Source organism: Callospermophilus lateralis, chromosome 9 (assembly GCF_048772815.1).
Source record: "Callospermophilus lateralis isolate mCalLat2 chromosome 9, mCalLat2.hap1, whole genome shotgun sequence".
Taxonomy (NCBI): domain Eukaryota; kingdom Metazoa; phylum Chordata; class Mammalia; order Rodentia; family Sciuridae; genus Callospermophilus; species Callospermophilus lateralis.
This window is the reverse complement of record NC_135313.1, coordinates 94,438,106-94,461,148: the sequence shown is the minus strand read 5'-3', so window position 1 is coordinate 94,461,148 and position 23,043 is coordinate 94,438,106. Positions and strand designations below refer to the sequence as shown.

Genomic DNA, 23,043 nt, shown 5'->3' with positions numbered 1-23,043 from the left:
TTTGTATAGATGATTTTTATTATAAACAGTAAAATATATATAACATTTCAACTACAAACCTTTCATGTGGAAAGGGTCTCTAACATGAGTTGTTTTAATATTATAAGCGAAAAAGTTTAAGAACCTCACAGTGGAAACAATCCAACACTGACAAACTCTAATGATCAGACGTCCTCTTTCAATGTAAAATAAGGACAATTCATAATTACAGAGAATGTCCTAGCTGTGGGTATTATGAGACAAGCCAACTTTGCAGACCAAAAGGCACTCACAGCTAGGGATGAAACAAACTCTGAACCAAGCCGGTGAAGTCCAGCTGGTTCCGTTAACAGTGGTTACCATGCTATTCAGCTCCAGCAGCCCAAAGACAAAGGAAACACTGGGCAGGAAACACTCCCTCTTCTCTACCACCCACGTACTTGCAGGTACTGGCCACCCTCTTCTCTGCTTTGGTCAAGCGTGTGGAAGGCAGTTCAGTTCATTTGGAGCTGTCCACCTCCCTATGCAAAGCTGCCATGTGGATGACCCAGACTAAGTCTATTTTCCTGAAAACCACCTGCCACAGATTTCCATGAGGCCATCCTGACCCATACACTTCCAGACCGCTTCCCGACTAGCTCCCCATCCAGATGGACACCAGCAGTGTCCATTCCTTACAGGACACTACAGTTTCCCTTGACAAGGCAAGAGGAACCTAACTTTCCCATTGCTGGACTTCTTTGGGTGCATGAGGGAATGTTCAGGGAGTAAGGCTTCTTCACTCCAGAAACCACTGAGCCCACTTCAGTGTGATGCTGGGCTTCACCAGCCCGATTCTTGTGCACTGATTTTTTCCCCCATTTCTTGGGTTTTTAAATTTTCTGTTCATTTTCTTAAATGGCAGGTATCCTATCCTACCCTCAATAAAATAAAATAAAATACATATTATACATTGGGGAAGACAAATAGGGCAACATTTCTACAAGAAAAAAAGGCTTGAGGAGCATGGCACTGTAAATGCTTGCATGACCAGTCTCAGGGGTTAAAGTTTAGCACCAATTTTTTTTTGCTTTTTTTAAATCTTTAGAAATTAAACACAACTTTTAACATAGAACACTTGAACAGTAATGAGTGTAGCCCTATGTATCAATACTGTTGTACAAATTGGAGGTGGGTGGCTTAGTCCAGAGCTGACCACCCTGACATCAATCCATGGCACCTAAGAGTAACTGTCATCACATCTGTTTGTAACAAGACATTTATTATCCTCAGCAGTAGGAAATCATAAACCAAACCCTTACCCTTCATTTACATTGCAGGGGGAATGTGATAGGCCACGGGAACCTAGCACAGCAGTGAGGGGAAAGCAGCTTGGGCACCCTGATGTCCCCCATGTCTTCCCCACATATTCCAGGTCCTTGCCAGCAGCACAAACCTGCTCCCTTACCTTTTCCTGCCCAGGAACTCGAGGGTGATGCCTTGAACAGCATCCCTTCTTAGATTGTGCCCCTGCTCCCCCTCCCCTATTCCTGGCAGAAGGACTTGAATAGTCACCTTTTTTGGAAAGCCACACCATCACCACATAAACTCTTAAAAAAATAAATTAAATCAAAACATGTGTTCACTGGGTTGACACCCAATCCATTTAAGAGTTCTCTAAGCATGTTGTTGAATACCAGTGTATAGTCCTCAGGATCCTTTTTTCCAGCTGGCCACCTCTTCCTGTAAATCACTTTAGCAGTGCCTTTGTGACAAGGCATTCAAAGAATCTCCCAAGTTCTATGAATTTTGCCACCAAATAAGTGAAAAGGCAAGGGGGAGGAAAACTTGCTGATGGCTATTTGGAAATCAGCAATAGGAAAGGGAAATGTCACATGGAAGTTTAAATGACCCAGAAAAAAATGAGTGGTTTGGAAATTTGCCCTCCTGGGTTGAAGATTCCCATAGTAGGCAAGATTAAAGATTCACCTTGTTTAATTACACAGCTTTGTTCTAGAATCCTATAAAGGACTGAAACACCAACAGTCTTCCCACTTCAGGCAAACTAGAAAAAGGAACTCCACTGCTTGAAAGTCCCTCGGGGTGTCTGCCTGAAAAGAAAACCACTCAGAGACCCTGGATTCTCTCCTATGACAATGTGCCCTCTGACAGCCCCAAACCCATTGCCTGTTTGCACATCTATGCTTCCAAGAACCTACATCCAGCTGTGTAGGCACTGCTACCAATAGAGGAGTGAGGTAGCCAGGTGGTGAGGAAGAGGTCTCTCCTTTCATGCCTGCACGCAGTGATGACACCGGGACCTCCAGGGACATCTCCACTCCATTCCTCAGCAGGCTACATCACAGAGCTCTGTTCAATACCAGCAGACTTGATGCAGGGAGAGTGCCAGAAAATCCAACTGAGTGTGGGATGAGAATTAAAACCTTCACGACTTATTGAGCAATGGGATCTGCAACGCCATCCAAAGGGCTTCCGATCTTGATATGGGTCTCTGTCCAGGAGCCTCAAAGGACTCGTGGTGCCCATGCTCAACCCTAATATGGCGTCCACTTACGAAGCATGGAGGTTGTGATCAACTCTTGGTATGCAATAAATTGGAAGTTTAAAAAAAGGAATTTAAAACAACCTAAAAATGTTTCTTGTTGGTCTCCGTTGCCCAGACTGCCAGGGGAATACACCTATTGATCTGGGGAGGCTGTAGGGGTGTGTGTGGGGTAAGCCTCCATGGATCATCAATTCCGACTTCCAGAGTGTGACCAATAACACATGCGGCAAATCACCAGACCAGGGTCTTCTGAACCCACACAGTAATTTTCACTAGTCATGGAGGAGCCCCAATCCAACGGAACCCCATATTGAGGAAAGGCTGAGATAAGGCTTGGGCCCCTCAAGTTCTGTTTCATTCAATTAACCCCACACCCCCTCAGTCAGCGGGGGGCAGACTTGGCAACGGAAGCTAGCATCATAAAATGGTGCAGTAATAGAAGTAACTGGACCAGGAAGAGGAGGCATCTGCTCCAATGATGTCATAGCCATTGGTGGCCACAGGGGGGTGGGACTGGTCATGCAGCCGTGTGTCAGGAGTAATGATTGTAGAGGGGCGGGGCATGAAGAGTGCCATTCTGGAAACAGTGCTGTCGAGAAGCAATATACTCTGCATAACTGATTGTCACCTTCTCACTTCGGTACCTGTATAAGGAAACAGGCAAGGGTATTAGGAACTCCAAACAACTCCTTTTGTAAAATCACTCAGCAGAGAAAACCAAAAGCTTATTCCACATTTCGAAAGAATAAAATGGAAGACCAAGAGCAATCTTACTTACAGAAAATGAAAGACGGCACAAGAAAACAATGTTGTTATTACAAATGAACAAGATGAAAAAGCACAATCACAATTCACCCCTGAGAATGTACTTCGGCACATCCCACCTTTAAACGCTACATAAGCTTATCATCAGGCTGCTTGTAAGCAATCTGCTGCTGGGGTCTGGATGAAGAATTTCAAGATCAAATTACATGGGTGGCAGATTGGAAGATGGCTGCACCAAAATCCAGTGTAAACTGCATATCTACTTTCATGTTAAAATGAGATCAATTGGACAGAAGTGCAACCTCAATTTGCAGAAGAACAACAAACAAGTTATAACTAAAAGGGGCACAATTACCTAATTCTGGGTCAAATTCTGGTGAAGCAGATTAAAGGATCCTTGGGCTATATGGGACAGGTCTCAATCCCCAGATGAATATGCCATATCACAGGGTTATCAGAACAGAATTCATAGCACTTTGGCTTTGCTCTGGAAAGAGCCATGAGTCAAGATGCGAAGCATGGGGTGTTACAAACCTATGGAGCCTACTACAGACCACAGGAGCTGGGTGTGACAATCCTTACCCAGAGCCATCTCTTTCCCACTGTAATCACTCCTCCACTGCAAGGTGATTATTCCTGAATTTTGACAGGGAAATGGCTGTTCAAATAAATTGTAATAATAATAGTAATAATGCTTTGTATTTGAAGAGTGTTTTTTTTTTAATTTATTTATTTTTATTTTTTGGTGCTGGGGATTGAACCCAGGGCCTTGCACATGCTAAGCATGTGCTCTACCACTGAGCTATGCCCCCAGCCCCTTAATTTTTGGAATCCAAGGCATTTTAAAAAACTCTGGGTTATCTTCCAAACCTGTGAGGCTAGCATGATTATTCAGCATTATACAAATTAGGGGCCCAACAGAGGCCCTTAGAAGCTAAACCTGTCAATGCTTCCAATTACAATAAGGACGGGAAGAGAACTGACATCTATTGATCACCTACAATGTTGCCTGACCCTGGGCTAGAAATTCTCCATACATTACCTTATCACATCCTAAAACAATCCTACAGAATTATCATTCACATCTTACAGACAGGAAACAGGCTGAGAGAGGTGGAATAACTGGCCCAGGTCACATAGCTAGTAAGTGGCTGAGCTGGGATTCAGACCCCAAGACGTGCATTCTAAACTAGGCAGCCTCCCCGCAGAAGTACATAGAAATACTGTTCCCAAAAAGGGCATCCTTTTAACTCTTTGTGAAAAGCGTTTCTGACTCTTTTGCATCCCCAGCCATCTGACTGCATGAGTGGATAAGAAGTAACCCCTCAACTGGCCTTGGACTACTATACACTGGGAGCCTTCTCTCCTAATTTCAGCCTTCCCCCTCAGCCTCCCAACCATGTGGGACCAAACGGACACCCTCAACTTGCTTGAGCCTAAACTATGCCCCAACCCCACAATCAGCTTAGCTACAGAGATACACAGAATGCTGGAGGAGTCTCTGTCTTTATTACTACTGCTTCCTGAGAGCATCAACCTCACTCATTCATCTTTGGTTAGGGATATTAGCAGAAAACACTTTTTTCTTCCCCTTTCCACCAAAAGTATCTTCTACCCGACCCCCACTCCATGAAAATGGCAAGGAAAATAAGATATTGGCTTACCTGGTGAGTTTGATCGTTTTTCTGAATTCACTGGTAATTGGAGCCTTAAAGCCACCTTTCCTGAGCAAGGAGTCTATTGTCTGAATCTGATCCCAGTCTGAGGAAAAGAGAGGCCACACTGAGGTCAGTATACAACCAAACAAGAGTGTGACATACTCAAATATGGCCAGTGCAGAAGACAAACATGTTCAAGAAGCAGCAAATCTGCTGGAGCAGAGGAAGCCCTGGGCACTAGCCCATATACTTAGAGCCCCATATGCTTCACTAATTGTCCAGTGGAAACTCTGATACAGGATGGCCATAATGTTGTTCCCACACACCCTGCTTCTGAGTCCTTCCTGTCAGGTTACCCCAGCATAACTATCAAGGAATAAACTCAGTCTCATGCTGTTGTCCTCATGCTTGCAACCAGGGCCTCTTTATTGAAAGAGGAGGACTTTTTGTTTTGAGACAGGGTCTCACTATGTTGCCCAAGCTGGCCTTGAACTCCCGGGTTCAAGTGATCTACCTGCCTCAGCTTCCTAAGCAGTTGGGACTACAGGTGGACATCACTATGCCCATTAGGAAAGGGGGATTTAAATTTTGCAGCTTATATTCCTATCAGAGTAGCCTTTCTTCAGTTTAACTATTTCTTTTGGTGGGGGGGCATACAAGGGATTTAACTTAGGGACACTCAACCACTGAGCCACATCTCCAGCCCTATTTTGTATTTTGTTTAGAGACAGAGTCTCACTGAGTTACTTAGTGCCTCGCTCTCACTGAGGCTGGCTTTGAACCTGCAATCCTCTTGTTTAAACCTCCCAAGCCACTGGGATTACAGGCGTGGGCTCCTGCGCCTGGCCAGTTTGATGATTTCTATGAGTCCTATTTTCTAAGAAAGAAAACTGGCAGCAGGAAGGAAAAGGTTCCCTTAGGAAGGATGGAAAAGTTGTTCACACATACATTGTTGAATTATTTTTGCAAAATTTTTAACAGACAAAAACCAAATACATCAAATTGAAAAACAAAACCCCCCTAAATTACTATATAAGATATCCCCAATTTTTTATTTTCTCAACTTTTAATTATTTACCTAATCATTCTAATCTTACTAAAAAACACTTCTGGTGTGCCTCCTTATACAGAGGGTATTAGACTTATGTCCTCACTTAGGTAGTTAAAAGGTTCCTTTTTAATGCCACATCCCCACTGCTTTCAAAAAAATTTTAAACACAACCACAATGGTAACCAACAAGGCAATTGCTTCCGTATAATTAGTTCATTAATATACTTAACTGGATATTTTTCTCTATTCCAGGTTCACACCCAACCAATACCGTGTTTCACATTTTATTTTCAAAAACAGACTAATTCCAAGAAAGAAAGAAAACTGGGTTACATATCACAGAAAGCACAAGCAACAATTAAAGGCATTCTTCTAGATATTCTTTTAAAGAGAAAACCTGCCCAACCTACTTCCTACCTTTGATGTTCCCATTTTAAGAACTCATTAACTACTGAGTTCTTTAAAAACAATAAGGAGTATGTATGTTTTGCCCTTTGCCAAGTTAACAAATAAATAATGACTCATGATCAAAAGTTCAATACCCACTGATACAGGCAACTTCCCTTTATAACGAACTCTATAACGTGATTAGGGTGACTTCAAAGGAAGTGTTTAAACAAGCAGGTAAGTGAGGGAAGCATCTCCCCTTTTCTTTTTCCCAGCTCCTGCACATTTTTTGGGAGTATGCTTCTATCCAATAGGAATCTGACAGGCATCAAGAAGAAGAAAGGCATTCATTCTTAGTGGCAGTTGGGCTGAAAAGACGACCCACTTCACTTTCCTGCCTTTGAGCTGGCACAGCTGTGAATGGTGCTAACTGCTTAATGCCCATTCGTCCAACTCACCTTGTTCCTTAGCAACCTCAGGTAAATATGTGGCTGTGCGTTTGACACCTTTTTCATTGATGAATTCAATTCGAATCCCATGGACCCCTACCTATAGAAAAACACAATCAAGTAAATGGCATTTACTTATGCTAATGGAACTTTAGTCACCCATATATAAATCAACACATTCCTGATCTGCTTGACTCTTCTTCCCAGAGAATTTCTTGATTTCCATGACTAACTCTTTCAGATATACAGGCCACATCAAAATAAAAGCTACATTTCAAGAGCTGCCAAGAGGAATCTGGAATATTTTCTATTGGGTTATCCCATTCATTCATTCTTTCTTTTTTTAAAGATTGAACTGAGGGCTTTTTTTTGCCACCTTTTTTCATTTTGCCATTGAACTTGTGATTCTCTTGCCTTGGGCTCCCAAGTGGCTGGGATTACAGGTATGCACCACTGTGCCTGGCTATTATTTCTTATTAGATGTGAAAGAAGGAGGTAGAACAGAGTGGGAAAAGTCAGTCTTTCTTTCCTTATTTACTTATTCATATCTCAGTTGTACTGGGGACAATTCAGGAGCCTTCTACCACTGAGCTTCACCTCTAGCCAATTTTTATTTTTTGAGATAGGGTCTTGCTAAATTGCCCAGATTGGACTCAAACTTTAGATCCTCTGCCTCAGCCTCCCAAATCACCGGGACTACAGGTATGTGCCACTGTGTCCAGCAAAAGGAAGCCTTTACATTTACATTTCCTCTTACTCCTAATTGAGCAGCACTTTTCTGTCACCTATGTTGCCCATATTTGGTTCCACACTCAGTTTTCACATTCTTAGACCCTCTCAATAAAGGAGATACATTACCATGTACTAACCCGAACCCAAATGCAACGAGAGATGCAGAGTTCCAAATGCGGCTGTTCTCACCTCCCAGTCCAGGTAATCACTGGCATCCTCAAAGTTAGTAAGGAGGGAGACAGAGCAGAAAAGTTTAGGCAGCTCCTCTCGGGTCAGGGGGGGAAATCGGCTGTCCTTAAGTGCACTGGAGGGGGACAGAAAACATAAGTGAGGTTGCTCTGGAGTTGAGAGACATTACATGCCACAGAGCTCACATAGTCATGAATCCTGACACCTACAGACAGCATCTACCATCCATCAATATTAATATGTTAATATTAGCTGTCTATATAGGAACTGACAGTGACTCACCAGATAATGTTCCTTACATTTCCTGTTTACCAAAAAAGGAATGCTTAAAATGTATCACTTAGAAGAATGGAAGTCAGGCAATTTGTTTCCAATTCTAGACAATTTGTATACAGTTCTTAATGCCCAGTGTCATTACCTGGTTAACGTATATTCCCTGAGTCCTGAATGAAGATTCATGGCTGAGAAAGTCCCGATGCAGCCACGAAGACGCTTGTCCCGCCCTGTCTTCCACGTCACAAAGAGGGGACTAAAAAAAGAAAAAGAAAAAACATTGTCCAGCCCCAAATTAATCATGGATAATATTTCTTTCTGTTACTGCCCAAAAGAATTTTCTGAATTGCCAGTTACCTGGAGAACTCTGGCTTTCTGTAAGCTGTTCAGTTCTGGCTAGAAACAGAAAACTTTCCTGAAGAAAGGCTCTCTGAACAACCTTTCCTATACTCCAGAGTTTCCACTCCTCTGACAAATTTATGGGCTATTTTCCTCTTCTTTGCCCAGAATTCAACTTTTCCTTCTAATTCTCCATATTCTTTCCTCATGTACTCTCTTTTTATGGGTAGCCACATCACCCAGCCCCGTCTTTCATAATGATACACCTTTCTCTGCATCCTCTTGGCCTCCTTTATTACAAGAATTCTCTGCAAGCCCATGTTGTTCCCATAATTATAACTGCCCATGGCAACTACAAATTTTTCCTGTTCATAAATTTTCGGAAAAGAAAATGCCTTCACAAGAAAGCTTTTTATTAACAGAAGTTGCCTTTTTGTTCCTAGGCCAAAGCTTTTATCAGATTGATTGTGAAGATTTTTTTTTTGTGTGTGTGTGTGTGATCCTTTCACATTCTGAAGGCTATTACCTCTTTAGACTGTTGAGTTAATCGCTTCTCAAAGGCAACCTGAATGTTTAGTTATCTACTTCTTTGATCATTGTTACAAAGGATCCCAGCAGATTTTCCACCATTTCCTTCCAATAAAGCACCTGCACAGTATCAGACAAAGCTACTATCCTCAATTCTACTCAAAACCTTCTCAATACCTCTACTACCCACAGGGTAAAAATACAGAACCCAAAGTTCTGAACTAAATCCTACACTTGAGGCTACCATCTTCTATTCCAATCCCAAATTCCTTTCCTATACAGGACACCTATATCTTAACCAGGATTAGGATCTGCACCTGCTCAGATTGGTTTTCTTTTTTTGGTACTGGGGATTGAGCTCAGGGGCACTCAACCACTGAGCCACATTCCAGCCCTATTTGGTATTTTATTTAGAGACAGGGTCTCGCTGAGTTGCTTAGCACCTCACTGTTGCTGAGACTGGCGTTGAACTTGCGATCCTCTTGCCTCAGTCTCCCAAGCCACTAGGATTACAGGAATGAATACACCACTGCACCCTGGCTCCCTTGGGAGTTTCCTGATCATAGTACCTTATGGCAAGACATCCCTAAAAGTCAGCACATTTTTTTCTCCACATTTCCTCACTCTGATTCATATACAGGAGTAACTACTATTTCTCTCTGTGTGATTCACCAACTCAATGACCAGCCTCCTGAGGGCAAGAACCTTTTCTTTATACCCCCCAACTTGCTGCCCAGAGCTCTGTACAGCCTCAGCATGGCATTAAAAGTTGAGACATGATCTTATATTAATAAATGCTCCAAAAGCACTCCCTAAAAACAAAAATCCAAAAGCACCGGTGCTTTTCAAAGTTAGCTCAGAACTGCTTTGTTGTTCATTCATTCATTCTTTTTTTTTTCTTTGTGGTCTTGGGAATCAAACCCAGGACCTCATGCATGCTAGGCACGTACTCTATCACTGAGCTATACCTCAGCTCAGCTGCTTCCAGTTTTGAGAGAGAAGACAGCAGCATGAGTTTATTCCTGTTTATTTGTACTTTAGAAATACTGCTCATTAACCAGGCATAGTGGTGCAAGCCTGTAATCCCAGCAACTCAGGAGGCCAAGGCAGGAGGATTCCAAATTTGAAACCAGGCTCAGAAACTTACTGAGGCTCTAAGCAACTTAGTAAGATCCTGTCTCAAAAAATAAAAAGATTGGGGATATGGCTCAGTGGTTAAACATCCCTGGGTTCAATACCTGGTACCCGCGCCCCCAAATAATAAAGTAAGTAAGTAAGTAAATGCACACAACACACTCATAGCTCATCGATATCATGGACACCTTTAGAGGTCTTAAAACAAACAAGAGCCTGAAATAAAATCCAGTAAAACTGATTCTGAGTTTCCCTGATGGGATGTTAGTGGCCCTATAGGATACTGTGATATTGTAGATGATACAGTGGAGGTGTCCCTTATTAAGAACATTAGCTTTCAATGAATGAGAGCTCCTAGTCTCCTGCCTGGCCCACAGACAGTCCCAATTCACTTGGACTTTAACACGATGGTATGATGATGTCACTTTTCTATGCAAAAGGTTAAATGATTACCCATTGCCACATGAACAGAAAAGCCAAGAATGAAATGCCCCTGATTTCCAGAACATTACTGTAACAATAAACTTAAACCTACTTCAAATACAACATAGCCTCCTTCCATTACTGAATCCACTAATTGTTCTAAATATTATCTAGACATTTCTCATTACTCCCCTTTACTCAAATGGTGTTACAGTTTTTTTAAGCAGCAGACACTCTATAAAGAAAATGACCTCAGAAGATCCCATCATGCCCTCCTTAGTGTCCCCTCCATCTAATTTACTCACTAGGGGTCATTGGTGAATCTAGGAAGTCGTGGCTGTGGGAAGCCATAGAGGTGACAGTAGAGTACGTCAAAGCAATAGCAGCACATCTCTGCAGTCACCACCAGATTCTTAGTGGTGTTGGCAGTTCCATTGGGCCGGGGAAGAGGGCTCAGCGCTCCCGATGCGGGATTCATTCGTGTGATGGGAGAGTTTCCAGGTCCCAGAGTTAAGTCCGACACATTCTCCCGTCCACTGCTGCTGTCCACATGCTGGTGGTTTTGGAGAGGTCCTGAACTAGAGCCGGGGACAGTTGTGGACTGGTTCCCGTGACTATGAGTTCCACTTCCAGATAATTTGGGCTTCTTGACCCCACAACAGCCAGCTGCCAACTTGGGCTCAAGTGGAGGAACACAGCGTCTTTTTCCCATCCTGATTTGGTGCTCGTGGTCTGGAATACTGCAGAATCCTAACCCAAAAGAAAACAGTTAAATACAAATTTGAATGGTTAAAAGAAGAGAACAAAAAAGAGTCCACATGGGCCAGGTAAGAGTTATCAAATTCTCTTTTCCACCTGAACCTCCAGGACGTATGGTCAATAAGGTTTATAGACCAAGAGGGCTAGAAGATAGAAGAGACCTTGAGTTCTAGATCACAGACCTCTAAATTTTTCCTAAAGTAGTTCTATTAAGTTTATGGCCACCATGGACAGCAGCAGGAAATAAGCTGCTCCCTCTTTCTAAGGACACCCCAGGGCAGAAGAGCAGAGCCAGCATGCACATGCTGAGGATGAGAACATTTCAACAACAACTGCAAGACCGTCCCTAACCATCAGGCTTAGGTTGCTTTCTCTACCTTTTTCAGAGGCTCCAAATTGAACCATCCTAATTTTAAAGAACTTCAGAGGAACTTTCAGGCTTTTCCTTGTTAACCACATCCCTTTAGCATTTTTCTCATCACTAACTTAAATCTGTGTAATTTCAGTCTCAGACAAGAGTGAAGATGAAAAGCTATTAGCTGTCATTCTGAAAAATGCACACCCTCTAACACAAGGCTCCCACCTGTTTGTCTACACAGCTTTCCCTTATTAACCCCTCCCTCATTTTCTTTGGTTCCCCTCTGAACTCTCTCCAATTTCTATACATCTCTATCCTTTCAAGACCATATTCAAAAAAAACCAAAAATCAAAAAACAAACAAAAAACCCCCCTTGCAACCTACTGGAAACCTTTATTTACACAAATGACCCAAGCTTCACAGTCCTTTTGTGAGGTAGCCATTTCTGCCCTGTCATAGCCAGGCAAAGAGATACGAAGCCACCCAGTTTAACAAAATGCAGCATCACATAGACTGGGGGACCAGGGCATCCCATCTGATGATGTGAGGGGAGGAAGAAATGTATTTCTACTAAAATTTTTTTCCCTTAAAAAGCAAAAGGTCCTTTTTCTGTTGTCTGAAAAGTAACAACCTTCAGCAGAATCAGAAAAATAAATCCTAGGTATTTCAATATTGATAACAACGGAGTTTGTAAAATTCTGAGGACTTCAGAAAATTATAGTTTCTTCTCAAGTCATTTTATTTGTTTTTGCTTTAGCCATACACATTTGTATTTTCTCTGAAATTTGGACATGTATCACATAACTTTTTTTATTTTAAGTTGTAGATTACAGACACAAAACCTTTATCTATTTTTATGTGGTGCTAAGGATCAAACCCAGTGCCTCACATGTGTTAAGCAAGTGTTGTACTGAACCACTGAGTACAACCCCAGCCCATGTTTTTGAGACAGTGATCTCTTGTTGCTCAGGCTAACCTTGAACTCCTGGGCTTGAAAAACCCTCCTGCCTCAACCTCCAGAGTAATTGGAACTCCCTGGCCGTAACTGTCTCTTCTTTCATTTTTATTTATTTACTTATTATTTTGTGGTCTCGGAGTGGAACCTAAGGCTTTACACATACTAGGCAAGGCTCTACCAATGAGTACACCTCCAGTCGCAATGGCTTATCTTTTTTTTTTAAATACTGGGAGTTGAATCCAGCACTTTACCACTAAGCTACAACCTGTCATTTTTAGTTTTTATTTTGAGACAGGATCTCACTAAGATGCCAAGGCTGGCCTCAAACTTGTGATCCTCTTGCCTCAGCCTCCCAAATTACTGGGATTACAGGCATGAGTCACCATACCCCGCCCACAACTGTCTTTTTAGGCACTGCTCTACAACATACAATTTTGGTTATGAATTCTACAACCTTTTAAATTAGATAGCTACATATCCTTTTGCAATGACATTGTTTCTACACAAGCAATTTGTCACTTTAGGCTAAGGGAATATAAAAATTTTATAATTATTCATGACAAAATACACAGCTAGGGCAACTCTGAGATGAGAGCTGTCTGTAGCTAAGGAATAACGACTTGTATACTTCAATGTCTGGCTTGAAACAGGTGCTGCTGCTGCTGCTGCTTCTTTTTTTTTGGTACTGGGATTGAACCTAGAGGTGCTTTTACCAAAAACTAGATTCCCACTCTGTTTTATTTTGAGACAGGGTCTTGCTAAATTGCTGAGGCTGGCCTCAATCTTTCAATTCTCTTGCCTCAACCTCCCAGGTCCCTGGGATTATAGGTATGTACCAGTGCAACTGGCTCAGGTTTGAGAAATTCCTATGTACTTAATATTCTGAGCATGAATGTCATTGTCTTATATAGCCGAAAGGGAGCAGAATGTCTTGGTTTAAAATGCTGCCTCCAAACTAAGTGAGGTGGCACACCTCTCCATTTTTTTTGTACTAGGAATTCAACCCAGGTGTGCTTTACCATTAAGCTGCATCCACAGCCTTTTAAATTTGAGACAGGGTCTTATTAAGTCGCTGAAGGCCTTGCTGAGTTGCTGGGGCTAGCCATGAACTTTTAATCCTCCTGCCAAATTGCTGGGATCACAGGTGCATACCACTCTGCACTGGGCTGTAGGGGGTACCTATAATCCCAGTGACTCAAGAGCCTGAGGCAGGAGGAATACAGGTCAAGGCCAGCCTAGGCAACTCACTAAGATTTTATCTCAAAATAATAAGGGTCAGGGATGTAGCTCAGGCTACATCAGTGGAAGACTGCTTGCTAGCATAAGTAAGGCCCTGGATTCAATCCCTAATACCTCAAGGGAAAAAAAGCTGCCTCCTCCAGAGCCAGATAGCCTGAATTTAAATCCTACTTCCTCTACAACTAATTTTTCTCAGAATCAGTTTTCTCAAAATAGGAATAACAATAATAATTGCTGCCTGGAGTTGACAGAATTAAATGTGATGTGTGGATGTGTGTGTGTGTGTATGCCATGAAGTAGTACCTGGCTCATGTTAAAAATTTAATCATTCCATTATTTCCTAGGAGAGCAACTCCTAAGACAGCAAGGACTTGGCTATGCACTCAAGGCTTACAACAGTGTTTGCAAGAAACACAGGATTCAGCTAGGATATCAGACTCCTCTAACCTTTCAGGAAGGTAGACAATTCTGCCTCATTTTATAGAGGCAGAATCTCAGGATCAGTAAGCAAGAAAACCCAGTCACACTGCTACTAAGAGACTTGGACTTCAAGGCCTAGGTCTTCTCACCAAGACACACGGAAGAATGAAACCGCCAATTAATATTCATTCGATTAAAAAAAAGTAGATTCTAGGGTATATTAAAAACTAATCTAATGGTTTATAGCAACTTGTCAACAAAAAGGGATCAGGGGAAAAAAAAAAAAAAAACATTAACACCTCAACCCCGAAGACAACACCTCGGACATAACCCAGAATACTCTTAAGTACCCACACAGGACCCCTGTCATTTGAGTCCATAATGGATGTCACTGGTCTGAATTCTCACTACCTTATGTGTAATTGTGGGCTGAGAGTTTAGGAAACATGTTAGATGAAGGACTACCCACAGAAAGCTAGCATTCATTAAGGTAAACAGGGCCCCAACGCTCTGCCTCTAGAGCCCCAGAATGCTAAGAATCAAGGAAAAGGGATGAAAACAGTCTCATTACACCAAATCACAGGAGGGAAAAGTCAAATGTCACTAGATGATGGCAATAATTCAGGTATTCCTTAACTGGTGATAACAGCTCCCCCACTGAACAATACAGGAGACTTTCAAAACATTCTGGTGCAGATGAGTTAACATCTGCCTACAACTCACATGCAATCAATAACATGCAGCAAGCATGGTTACAACTGATACCCAGTGTTTACATTTACCAATTTCCCCACACCCTTTCAAAATATAATTAAAAATTTTTTTTTTATTGTAGATGGGCACAATACCTTTATTTATTTTTTTGTGGTGCTGACGATTGAACTCAGTGCCTCATACGTGCAAGACAAGCATTCCACCACTGAGCCACAACCCCAATCCCCCCAAATATAATTTGACATGGACAGAACCAACCAAAATCTTGTGGCTCTTTAGGCCAAGGCATTTCTCTGGTAGTGGCTGAGCAAACAAATTGACAATCTCATATGAGGCCCTGGGTTTGATCCTCAGCACCACATAAAGATAAATAAATAAAAAATAAAGGTATTTTGTCAAGCTACAACTACAAAAATAAAATATTAGAGGCCAGGCACAGTGGTGCATACTTATAATCCCAACAGCTTGGGAGGCTGAGGCAGAAGGATCTCGAATCCAAAGCCAGCCTCAGCAAAAGCAAGGCATTAAGCAACTCAGTGAGACCGTGTCTCTAAACAAAATACAAAACAGGGCTGGGGATGGGGCGCAGTTCAATCCCTGGTACCTGCCCCCCTGCCAAAAACCAACAACAAAAACATTAGAAAGCCAGTGTGGCGACACACCCCTGTAATTCCAGCAGATGGTAAAGCATAAATGGGAAGATCAAATTCAAAGTGAGCCTCAACAACTTAGTGAGACCTTATCTCAAAATAAAAATAAAAAGGGCTGGCAATGTGGCTCAGTAGTAAAGCAACCCTGAGTTCAATCCCTAGCGCGAATAAAGAAAGAAAGAGAGATAGAGAGCATTTCTTGGTCTAGGAGTGTAGCTCAGCAATACAGCACTTGCCCAGAATATGAAAAGCCCTGGATTTACACCCCAGCATTGGGGGTGGGGGCGGTGGCGGCGACATTTCTTTAAAAATGTATTTTATATATTTAAACCTAAAGAAAATATGACCAATCCATCTATTTCATTTATGCTCAATATATATTATCCACTCTCTTCACCTTTGCGCCTACTACTAGCTAATATTGAAGGCAGCCTCTTTTTTTTTTTTGAATCGAGAATTAAATCCGGGGTGCTTAATCACTGAGCCACATCCCCAGCACCCTGTCACCTTTTAAAAATATTTTATTTACAGACAGGGCCTTGCTAAGTTGCTGAGGCTGGCTTTGAACTTGTGATCCTCCTGCCTCAGCCTCCCAAGCCGCTGGGATTACAGGTATTCTCCAGTGCCTGATATCAACAACTGATATTTTACTTATCAACCATTATAAGCAAATATCAACTAAAGTACACATAAAGAATATACATTGAACTAGGTGCTGATGATAAATAACACCATCTGTTAACTACCAATTTTATCAAAATGTTCTCTTTAGGTTTGAAACTCTTCTAATCCAACAAAGTAGACATCTCATTCCAACAAAGTTCTGGACTCAGCTCCAGGTACTAATAAGGATCAACAGATACTCTGATCACGAGGTGCTGTGAATTTTAGCAGCTTAGCTGTAAGTTTCTGAGAATACAGCTTCTGACACTGCAGAGCAATACCATTTTAATAGCACAGGCTAACCATCTGTCTGACCAGCTAAAAACAAACTCTACTGAATGGCATAACCTATCTCTTCCAAAACTGACATGTGAAACTGCTCTTACCCTTCTCCAAATTTCATAAAAACTACCAATGATGGTACTTTGATCATAGTATGAGTTACTGTAGAGTTGATTCCTCTGCAATAAGTGGTCTCAGGCATAATAATTTTTGTTTGGTTAAAACATACATCAAATTCTTAACTAAAATGGCATTATGTAAAAATGTGGATGTGTAACCGATGTGATTCTGCAATCTGTATTTAGGGTAAAAATGGGAGTTCATAACCCACTTGAATCTAATATATGAAATATGATATGTCAAGAGCTCTGTAATGTTTTGAACAACCAATTAAAAAAAAAAAAATTCTTAATTAAAGCACACACTATGGCAACTCATCCAAGGTCTTTGGGCTGGGTCACTTGCAATGCTAAGTTCCAGGGTCACTTACTTCAAAAGCCAGAGCAGTCATCTCCTTTTTCTGCTGTACATTCACTTTAGAATTATCAGTGAGAACATATGAGTTAAAACTGGTTTTCTACCACATGGAAGCAATACCCTTATTTCAACAAAAAGCAGGGGTAAATAATATAATCCACTGTTTTATCTCTTAACCTTGCAAATGCCACTTTGTGATTCTTTCTTTGGTTCTGTGAATAACTGAGCAGTTCTCTGCTGGTCAGCTTACAATGCTACTTAGAAATTCCAACTAGACTTTGTCTCCCTGAGCATGAGAGGCCAGTGGCATCTGTGTTTTCTCTTTCACAACACCTAACACTGTTGCCTATATATAGTACAGACAATAACAAATTGCTGATTATCACTAACAATCTTCTAGTAATTTAATAATCATTTAAGTTTGCATTAAAAAAACACAAACTGCTGTACTCAGTGGTGCATGCCTATAATCCCAGCAGCTAGGAGGCTGAGGCAGGAATATAATGAGTTCAAAGTCAGCCTCAGCAACAGTGAAGCACTAAGCAACTCAGTGAAACCGTGTCTAAATAAAATACAGAATAGGACTGGGGATGTGGCTCAGTGGTCAAGTGGCCCTGAGTACAGTCCTGGTACAAAAAAACAAAAACAAACAAAAAAAAACCTTACACTTGTTTTGATTCCACTGTGAACTGACTATGGAGTGACTCTGTGTATGTGATTGAATCACACCCTCAGATTCAAGGAGGCACTTTTAAAAGCATCAATTCTCTTTTCTTCCATGTTTTTATTAGTGTATTAAATATAATAATGGGTTTCATTTTATGTAAGTAGCTATTCTTATCAACGATGTCAGCTCTATTCAGTCCAAACCAAGGGACAGTTTAATAATTAATTATTCACAGCAAAATGGATAGACAATGTGGATAATTCATTCTAAAAATTAGGTCAGCCACCACCTAAATGCACTTCTTGGTTCAATTTATATCAGCAACTGTCATCTTTGCTAAAACGCACCAGTTAAAAAAAAATTAATTAATTAAAAAAATAAATAAATAAATAAAACGCACGAGTAACTGGTGAGTTCTGTACCTGGCCTCAGGTGTCACTTATGTCAGGTTTGACAGATTGTAAAATGTAAACTGCATTTGAGAAGAATTCTTTTTCCTTTTAGAATAAAGAGGTACTTCAAAAGTGACCCAATGGAGTGTTTATTTGCCTGGGTGGCAATTTATGAATTCAAGGATTAACAGTGATCACTTCTCATAAATTGTTAATGTTATCAAAGAAGGCATCGAGACCAGTACTGAGACATCATGTAGGGATGCCCTGATTGACAGGGTTGGCTGGGCAGAGAGGCCTCTTTCCCTCCATGTGGATCCCTTATAAGGCTATTAAGCCCACTGAAAAAGACAAACTATTGTCCTTCCAGAGCAGCTCCCATCTTCAGAGAACAGAGCCAAAGCTTTATGGTGACAATATAATTGCCAACTCTGCCAAATTCTGATGTGTAAAATCTGAGTGCAAACTCAGGCAAGCTGTCAAATCTCTGTGAACCTGCCATGGCAAAGGGCTATTTGTGAGCTTTCAGAGAGTAAGACATGGAAAGAACCTGGCAATCTTTTGGCACATCACTACAATTTGTTAAGCTTCTGCTAGTTCTAATACTATTACTATCCCTACAAATAAAAGTAGAATTAGTTGGGCACGGTGGCTCACACCTGCAATGCCAGTGGCCCGGGAGGTTGAGGCAGGAGGATCATGAGTTCAAAGCCAGCCTCAGAAAAAGCGAGGCGCCAGGCAACTCCGTGAGACCCTGTTTCTAAATAAAACAAAAATAAGGCTGGGGATGTGGCTCAGTGGCTGAGTGCTTCTTGAGTTCAATCCTTGGTACCTAAAAAAAGTAGAATTATAAAAATAACAGAGGTCTGAGAGGTCGAAGTTCTTACCATTTCTAGAAAAATAAATACTCTCATAATATGGTTTTATTAACTACCTTTTAGTCTAAAAGAGTATATTATTATTATTATTATTATTATTATTATTATTTTTGGTACTGGGGATTGAACTCAGACACCAAGCTGGCAAGAAACAGTATATCTTTAACATGGGATCATTATTTAAATGTCCTTGATGTTTCTACTCTTTGAAAGGCAATGACTTATTATGTATCATCCACTATTCTAGCTGGGCATGGTGGTACACGCCTGCCTGTGATCCCATTAATTCAAGAGGTTAAGGCAAGAGGATCACAAACTCAAGGTGGAACCTGGCAATTTAGGGAGACACTATCTTAAAAAAAAAAAAAAAAAAAAAAAAAAATTCTAATAGTGTCCTTATTTAAGGCTATACACTAAAAAGAAATTATACCTGATAAATGCACTCCACCAACTGAGCCACATCCCCAGCCCTGCTTTAGGTCTCACTAAATTGCTGAGGCTGGTCTCAAACTTGCCATCCTCCTGCTTCAGCCTCTCAAACTGCTGAGAATTACAGGGATGTGCCACCACACCCGGCTACATTCACCTTTTAAAGGCAACCCTCAAAACACGACCTCATAAAGATTTGAGAGTGAGGAAAAGGCAAAGAAAAAAAGGGTCTTTGCATTTTATTATTTAGAATCAAAACATCTGCTAAAATCAAGCCTTTCTCAGACAGAACAGGCTGTAGTTTCCTTTGTGACAGAGAGTCAAGTTGAAATTCAATTTAATAATTATATGATAGGCACTGATATAGCACCTAAGCTATAATTCTGGCCTTACTTATGGAACTATTCCAGAAAATAGTCAGATGAAAAACCCACATACATTCTGGTAACCATTCCAACTAATTTCTGTAAAATTTTGTCATACACATACATACACTGGTGCATGAATATTTTTCACCACAAAAGACAGATCTACCTAAATAATTACTTTTAAAAATTTATATATATATTAAAAATACACCAGGCTGGGGATATAGTTCAGTTGGTTGAGTGCTTGCCTTGCATGCACAAGGCCCTGGGTTCAATTCCCAGCTCCACAAAAAAAAAAAAAAAAAAAAAAAAAAAGCACAAAACTACACATTTCACATCAACCTCGCTTAAAGAAAAAAACCTGAAATACAGTAGTTAAAACTTTTGTTTTTAGCCTACTTTCTCCTTTCTATGTGAGCTATAATAAAATGCCAGATCTTTCTGGGCCTCAGTTCTTTCATTTGTAAAATGAAAACATTTGTCCCGGCCTTCCTCACAGAGGGGCTGGCAGGCTCTGATGAGATGCAAAGCACTCTGAAAAACTCTCTTCCAAGTGTTAGTGTACTGTCATTAGTAGAAAAAAATGATTCTCATTGTGCTGATTATACAACCCAAACTCTCACAAGTGCTAGGCAAAGTTCTCACAGCTACATCTCCAGTCCCCACAATACTGCCAGCAGTAATATATTTTTTCCCAGAACTTTATTTAAAGTTCACAAAGAATTAAAATTATTTTCCAATCTGTGATGGGACTTTCAAGAAAAAACTATCACCATAGCAAATTTAGAACAAATGTTCCAAAAATTTATAAAGATTAAAAGTGTTATGAACAAGAACCAAAAATTGATCAGGAACTTCATCAACCTCTGAGCCCATTAATCCAAGAATTAATACAACCTCTTTTGTCTTTAAAAGTGAATAATTAAGGGAACTGGGCATGGCGGTGCACATCTGTAATCCCAGTGACTCAGGAAGCTGAGGCAGGATGCCAGTCTCCGCAATTTAATGAGGCCCTAAGCATCTTAAATAAAAAGGGCTGTCTCAAATAAAAAGGGCTGGGGATGTGGCTTAGTGGTGAAGACCCCTGGGTTCAATCCCCTGTATTAATAAATGAGTATTAAGTAAATTTGGGAAGGGATTAAACTAGAAATGAAAATATAATGCTCCACTACCATCTAGGTCACTCTAGTGGGTTTATGAAAAACAAACTTGTCTTTGCACATTTAAGTTACTTTTAAAAAGATTAAATAGAAGAACTTCATGGAATAGAGAAATACAAGAAAACAAAATACACCTACACCAAAATTCAAACACAGGCTTAAAACCAAAACCAGCAATAAAATTCCGCTTTAAATATGTCCAAGGTAATACTCACTGAAAACAGAAAGTCTGTATTGTCAGAGGAACAGCTACAACAAAGGAGGGGAGCTACTCTGTCTCTGGAATGAATTTTCTTCCTTCCAATTCCATTCCTTCTTCCTGTACCTAAGATGGAAATACAAGTGGAATGAATACACAAAATCCAGGTTGTACAGAGTCAGTTTTTTTTGAGAAATTACAACACAACAGAGCAATTTCTGGAAAAAGAAAACAGCAGGAGAACAGGCTCTCCTTACTTTTAAACATTTCAAACACTAAATACTATGCAGCAACAACAGTCCTATATCTTCAATCACCTCATCCTGAGCGTCATCACCACGGGAGGACACTGAGGATCAAAGGTTGCACTGCACTTCAACATGAGACACACATTAAAACTTCCCCCACCACCAATTTAGGTCAAAACTTGCTCTCAGGTCAGGAAATACCATTTCGAGATTCTGCAATGGTTTCTGAATATAAATATACTCTCAAATCCTCTGCAAAAAGTACCGAATAATTACTGAACAACGACATATCAGGGCCAGAGACCTAAGGGCAGACCATCTTGTTACAGTAGAACAATATGGTAAGTGTTGGTAAGAGTCATTCATCCTTACTCTTAGTCTTGCATAGATCTGTTCATAACCTCTTCACCAACTCTCCCCATTCTCCAGCAACAGAGAATTTAGCTATTCCCAAAGATGTAAACAGAAGGATCCAGGCCCCACCCACTCTATCCTAGGAGAGGGCAGTGAAAAAGGATAGGCCCAGAGGGATAAGGGTGAAGGAACATGGCAAAGAGAGGAAGGAGTTCAGATCAGGACAGGGAATGGAGGAGGGCAAGGAATGAAGGGCAAAATCCACAGCCCGAGAAGGAGAGACAGAAAACCCAAAGTGTGTAAGGTAGAGGGATAGTGGAAAAGGGGATGACGGGATGAATGTGGAAGGAGGGACTTCGGGTGGGGTTGGAAAAAAAGGAGAAGAGGAAGAGAAAAGCGCGCGTGAAGAGAGTTAAGCAAGAAAAGAACGAAGACAGTGTGGGGAAAGGAGAGGCCGGAGCGGGGAGGGGCAAAGCAGGCCAGGGGGAAAGGTGAAAAGGTAAGGCAAAAGGATGTGGGGCAGAGGACTGCCGGGCGCTGGGGGAGTTGGGGAGACCAAAGAGTGACGGGTAGAGCAGCTTGGGCCGAGCCGCGGGGGTGGAATCCAGACGCCGGGCGGGGGAGGGGGCGGCGGGCCCGTGGGTGGGGGCCGCCAGGCGGCGCCGGAGACCACCAAACTTTACACAGACCCGACACTGTTTCCTGGAGGGAGTGCAGAAACAGCTGCGGCTAGAGCTTTGCCTCGCGGCACGGGCAGGGGCGACCGCCCACCCGCTCCCTGACACTGACTCACGACCCCCTGCCCTCGGCGGGGACTCGCGGCCCGAGGCTCCGCCTGCCTCCCAGCTCCGCGCCTGGGAGCCCCTCCCCCACGCTGCCCCGGGATCCTCGCTCCAGACCCCGGGGACCCACTCGCGGTCCTTCCGCCCGCCCCAACAGAAGCAGGCCCGGGGAATCCGGCGACGACGGCCGAGGGAAGGCCTGGACCGGCAGCGAGGGAGGAGGAGAGCGCGGCGCAGTCCGACTTTCCCACCTTTTCTCCTGGCCCAGACGCGGCCGGGGCGGACGGGACCTCTCGCGCTCTGCCTTCTCCTCCTCCTGCTTCATGGAGCCATGCGCCTGGGTGGGGGCTCCCGAGAGAAGCGGGCCGGCGGGCTGGCCGGACGCGAGGCGCAGACCGGGCGGGGCGAAGGAGGCCGGCGAGCGGGCGGAGAAAGAAACGGCGGGGCGGCGGCGGCGGCGGCCGGGAAGAATTGGAGGTATTTCCCGGGCGGCTGGAGGACTGAGTCGAGCCGGGACCCAAGTCCTCCGGTATCCCAGCAGCCACCGGAGGCAGTGAGGTAATGGAGGAAGAATGTAGGGAGTCCTCCACTGGA

The 23,043-nt window shown here is 42.2% G+C and overlaps 1 protein-coding gene across 2 annotated transcripts; it reads right to left on the bottom strand.

The window, feature by feature from the left end:
• On the bottom strand, nt 1-23,043 carry Ammecr1l (AMMECR1 like). Of its 2 annotated transcripts, none has more exons than XM_076865506.2 (8): nt 22,701-23,043; nt 21,082-21,191; nt 10,758-11,202; nt 8,174-8,284; nt 7,756-7,870; nt 6,844-6,934; nt 4,954-5,050; nt 1-3,168 (listed from the first exon to the last, which is right to left on the bottom strand). In XM_076865506.2, exons 3-8 carry the CDS (start codon nt 11,162-11,164, stop codon nt 3,057-3,059), a joined length of 933 nt encoding a protein of 310 aa, XP_076721621.1. In that variant the 5' UTR covers nt 11,165-11,202; nt 21,082-21,191; nt 22,701-23,043; the 3' UTR covers nt 1-3,056. The 2 variants fall into 2 exon arrangements, with proteins under 2 accessions (XP_076721621.1, XP_076721624.1); XM_076865509.2 differs by lacking the exon at nt 22,701-23,043 and adding an exon at nt 21,686-21,784.

What these genes read in the sequence shown, in the direction of transcription:
- Ammecr1l (XM_076865506.2), bottom strand. Translation starts at nt 11,164, where the DNA reads ATGGGAAAAAGACGCTGTGTTCCTCCACTTGAGCCCAAGTTGGCAGCT. An exon ending in AGATTCACCAATGACCCCTA is followed by an intron (nt 8,285 to 10,757) that starts GTGAGTAAATTA and finishes TTCTTTTTTTAG; the next exon opens with TCCCCTCTTTGTGACGTGGA. An exon ending in AGGGAATATACGTTAACCAG is followed by an intron (nt 7,871 to 8,173) that starts GTAATGACACTG and finishes GTCCCCCTCCAG; the next exon opens with TGCACTTAAGGACAGCCGAT.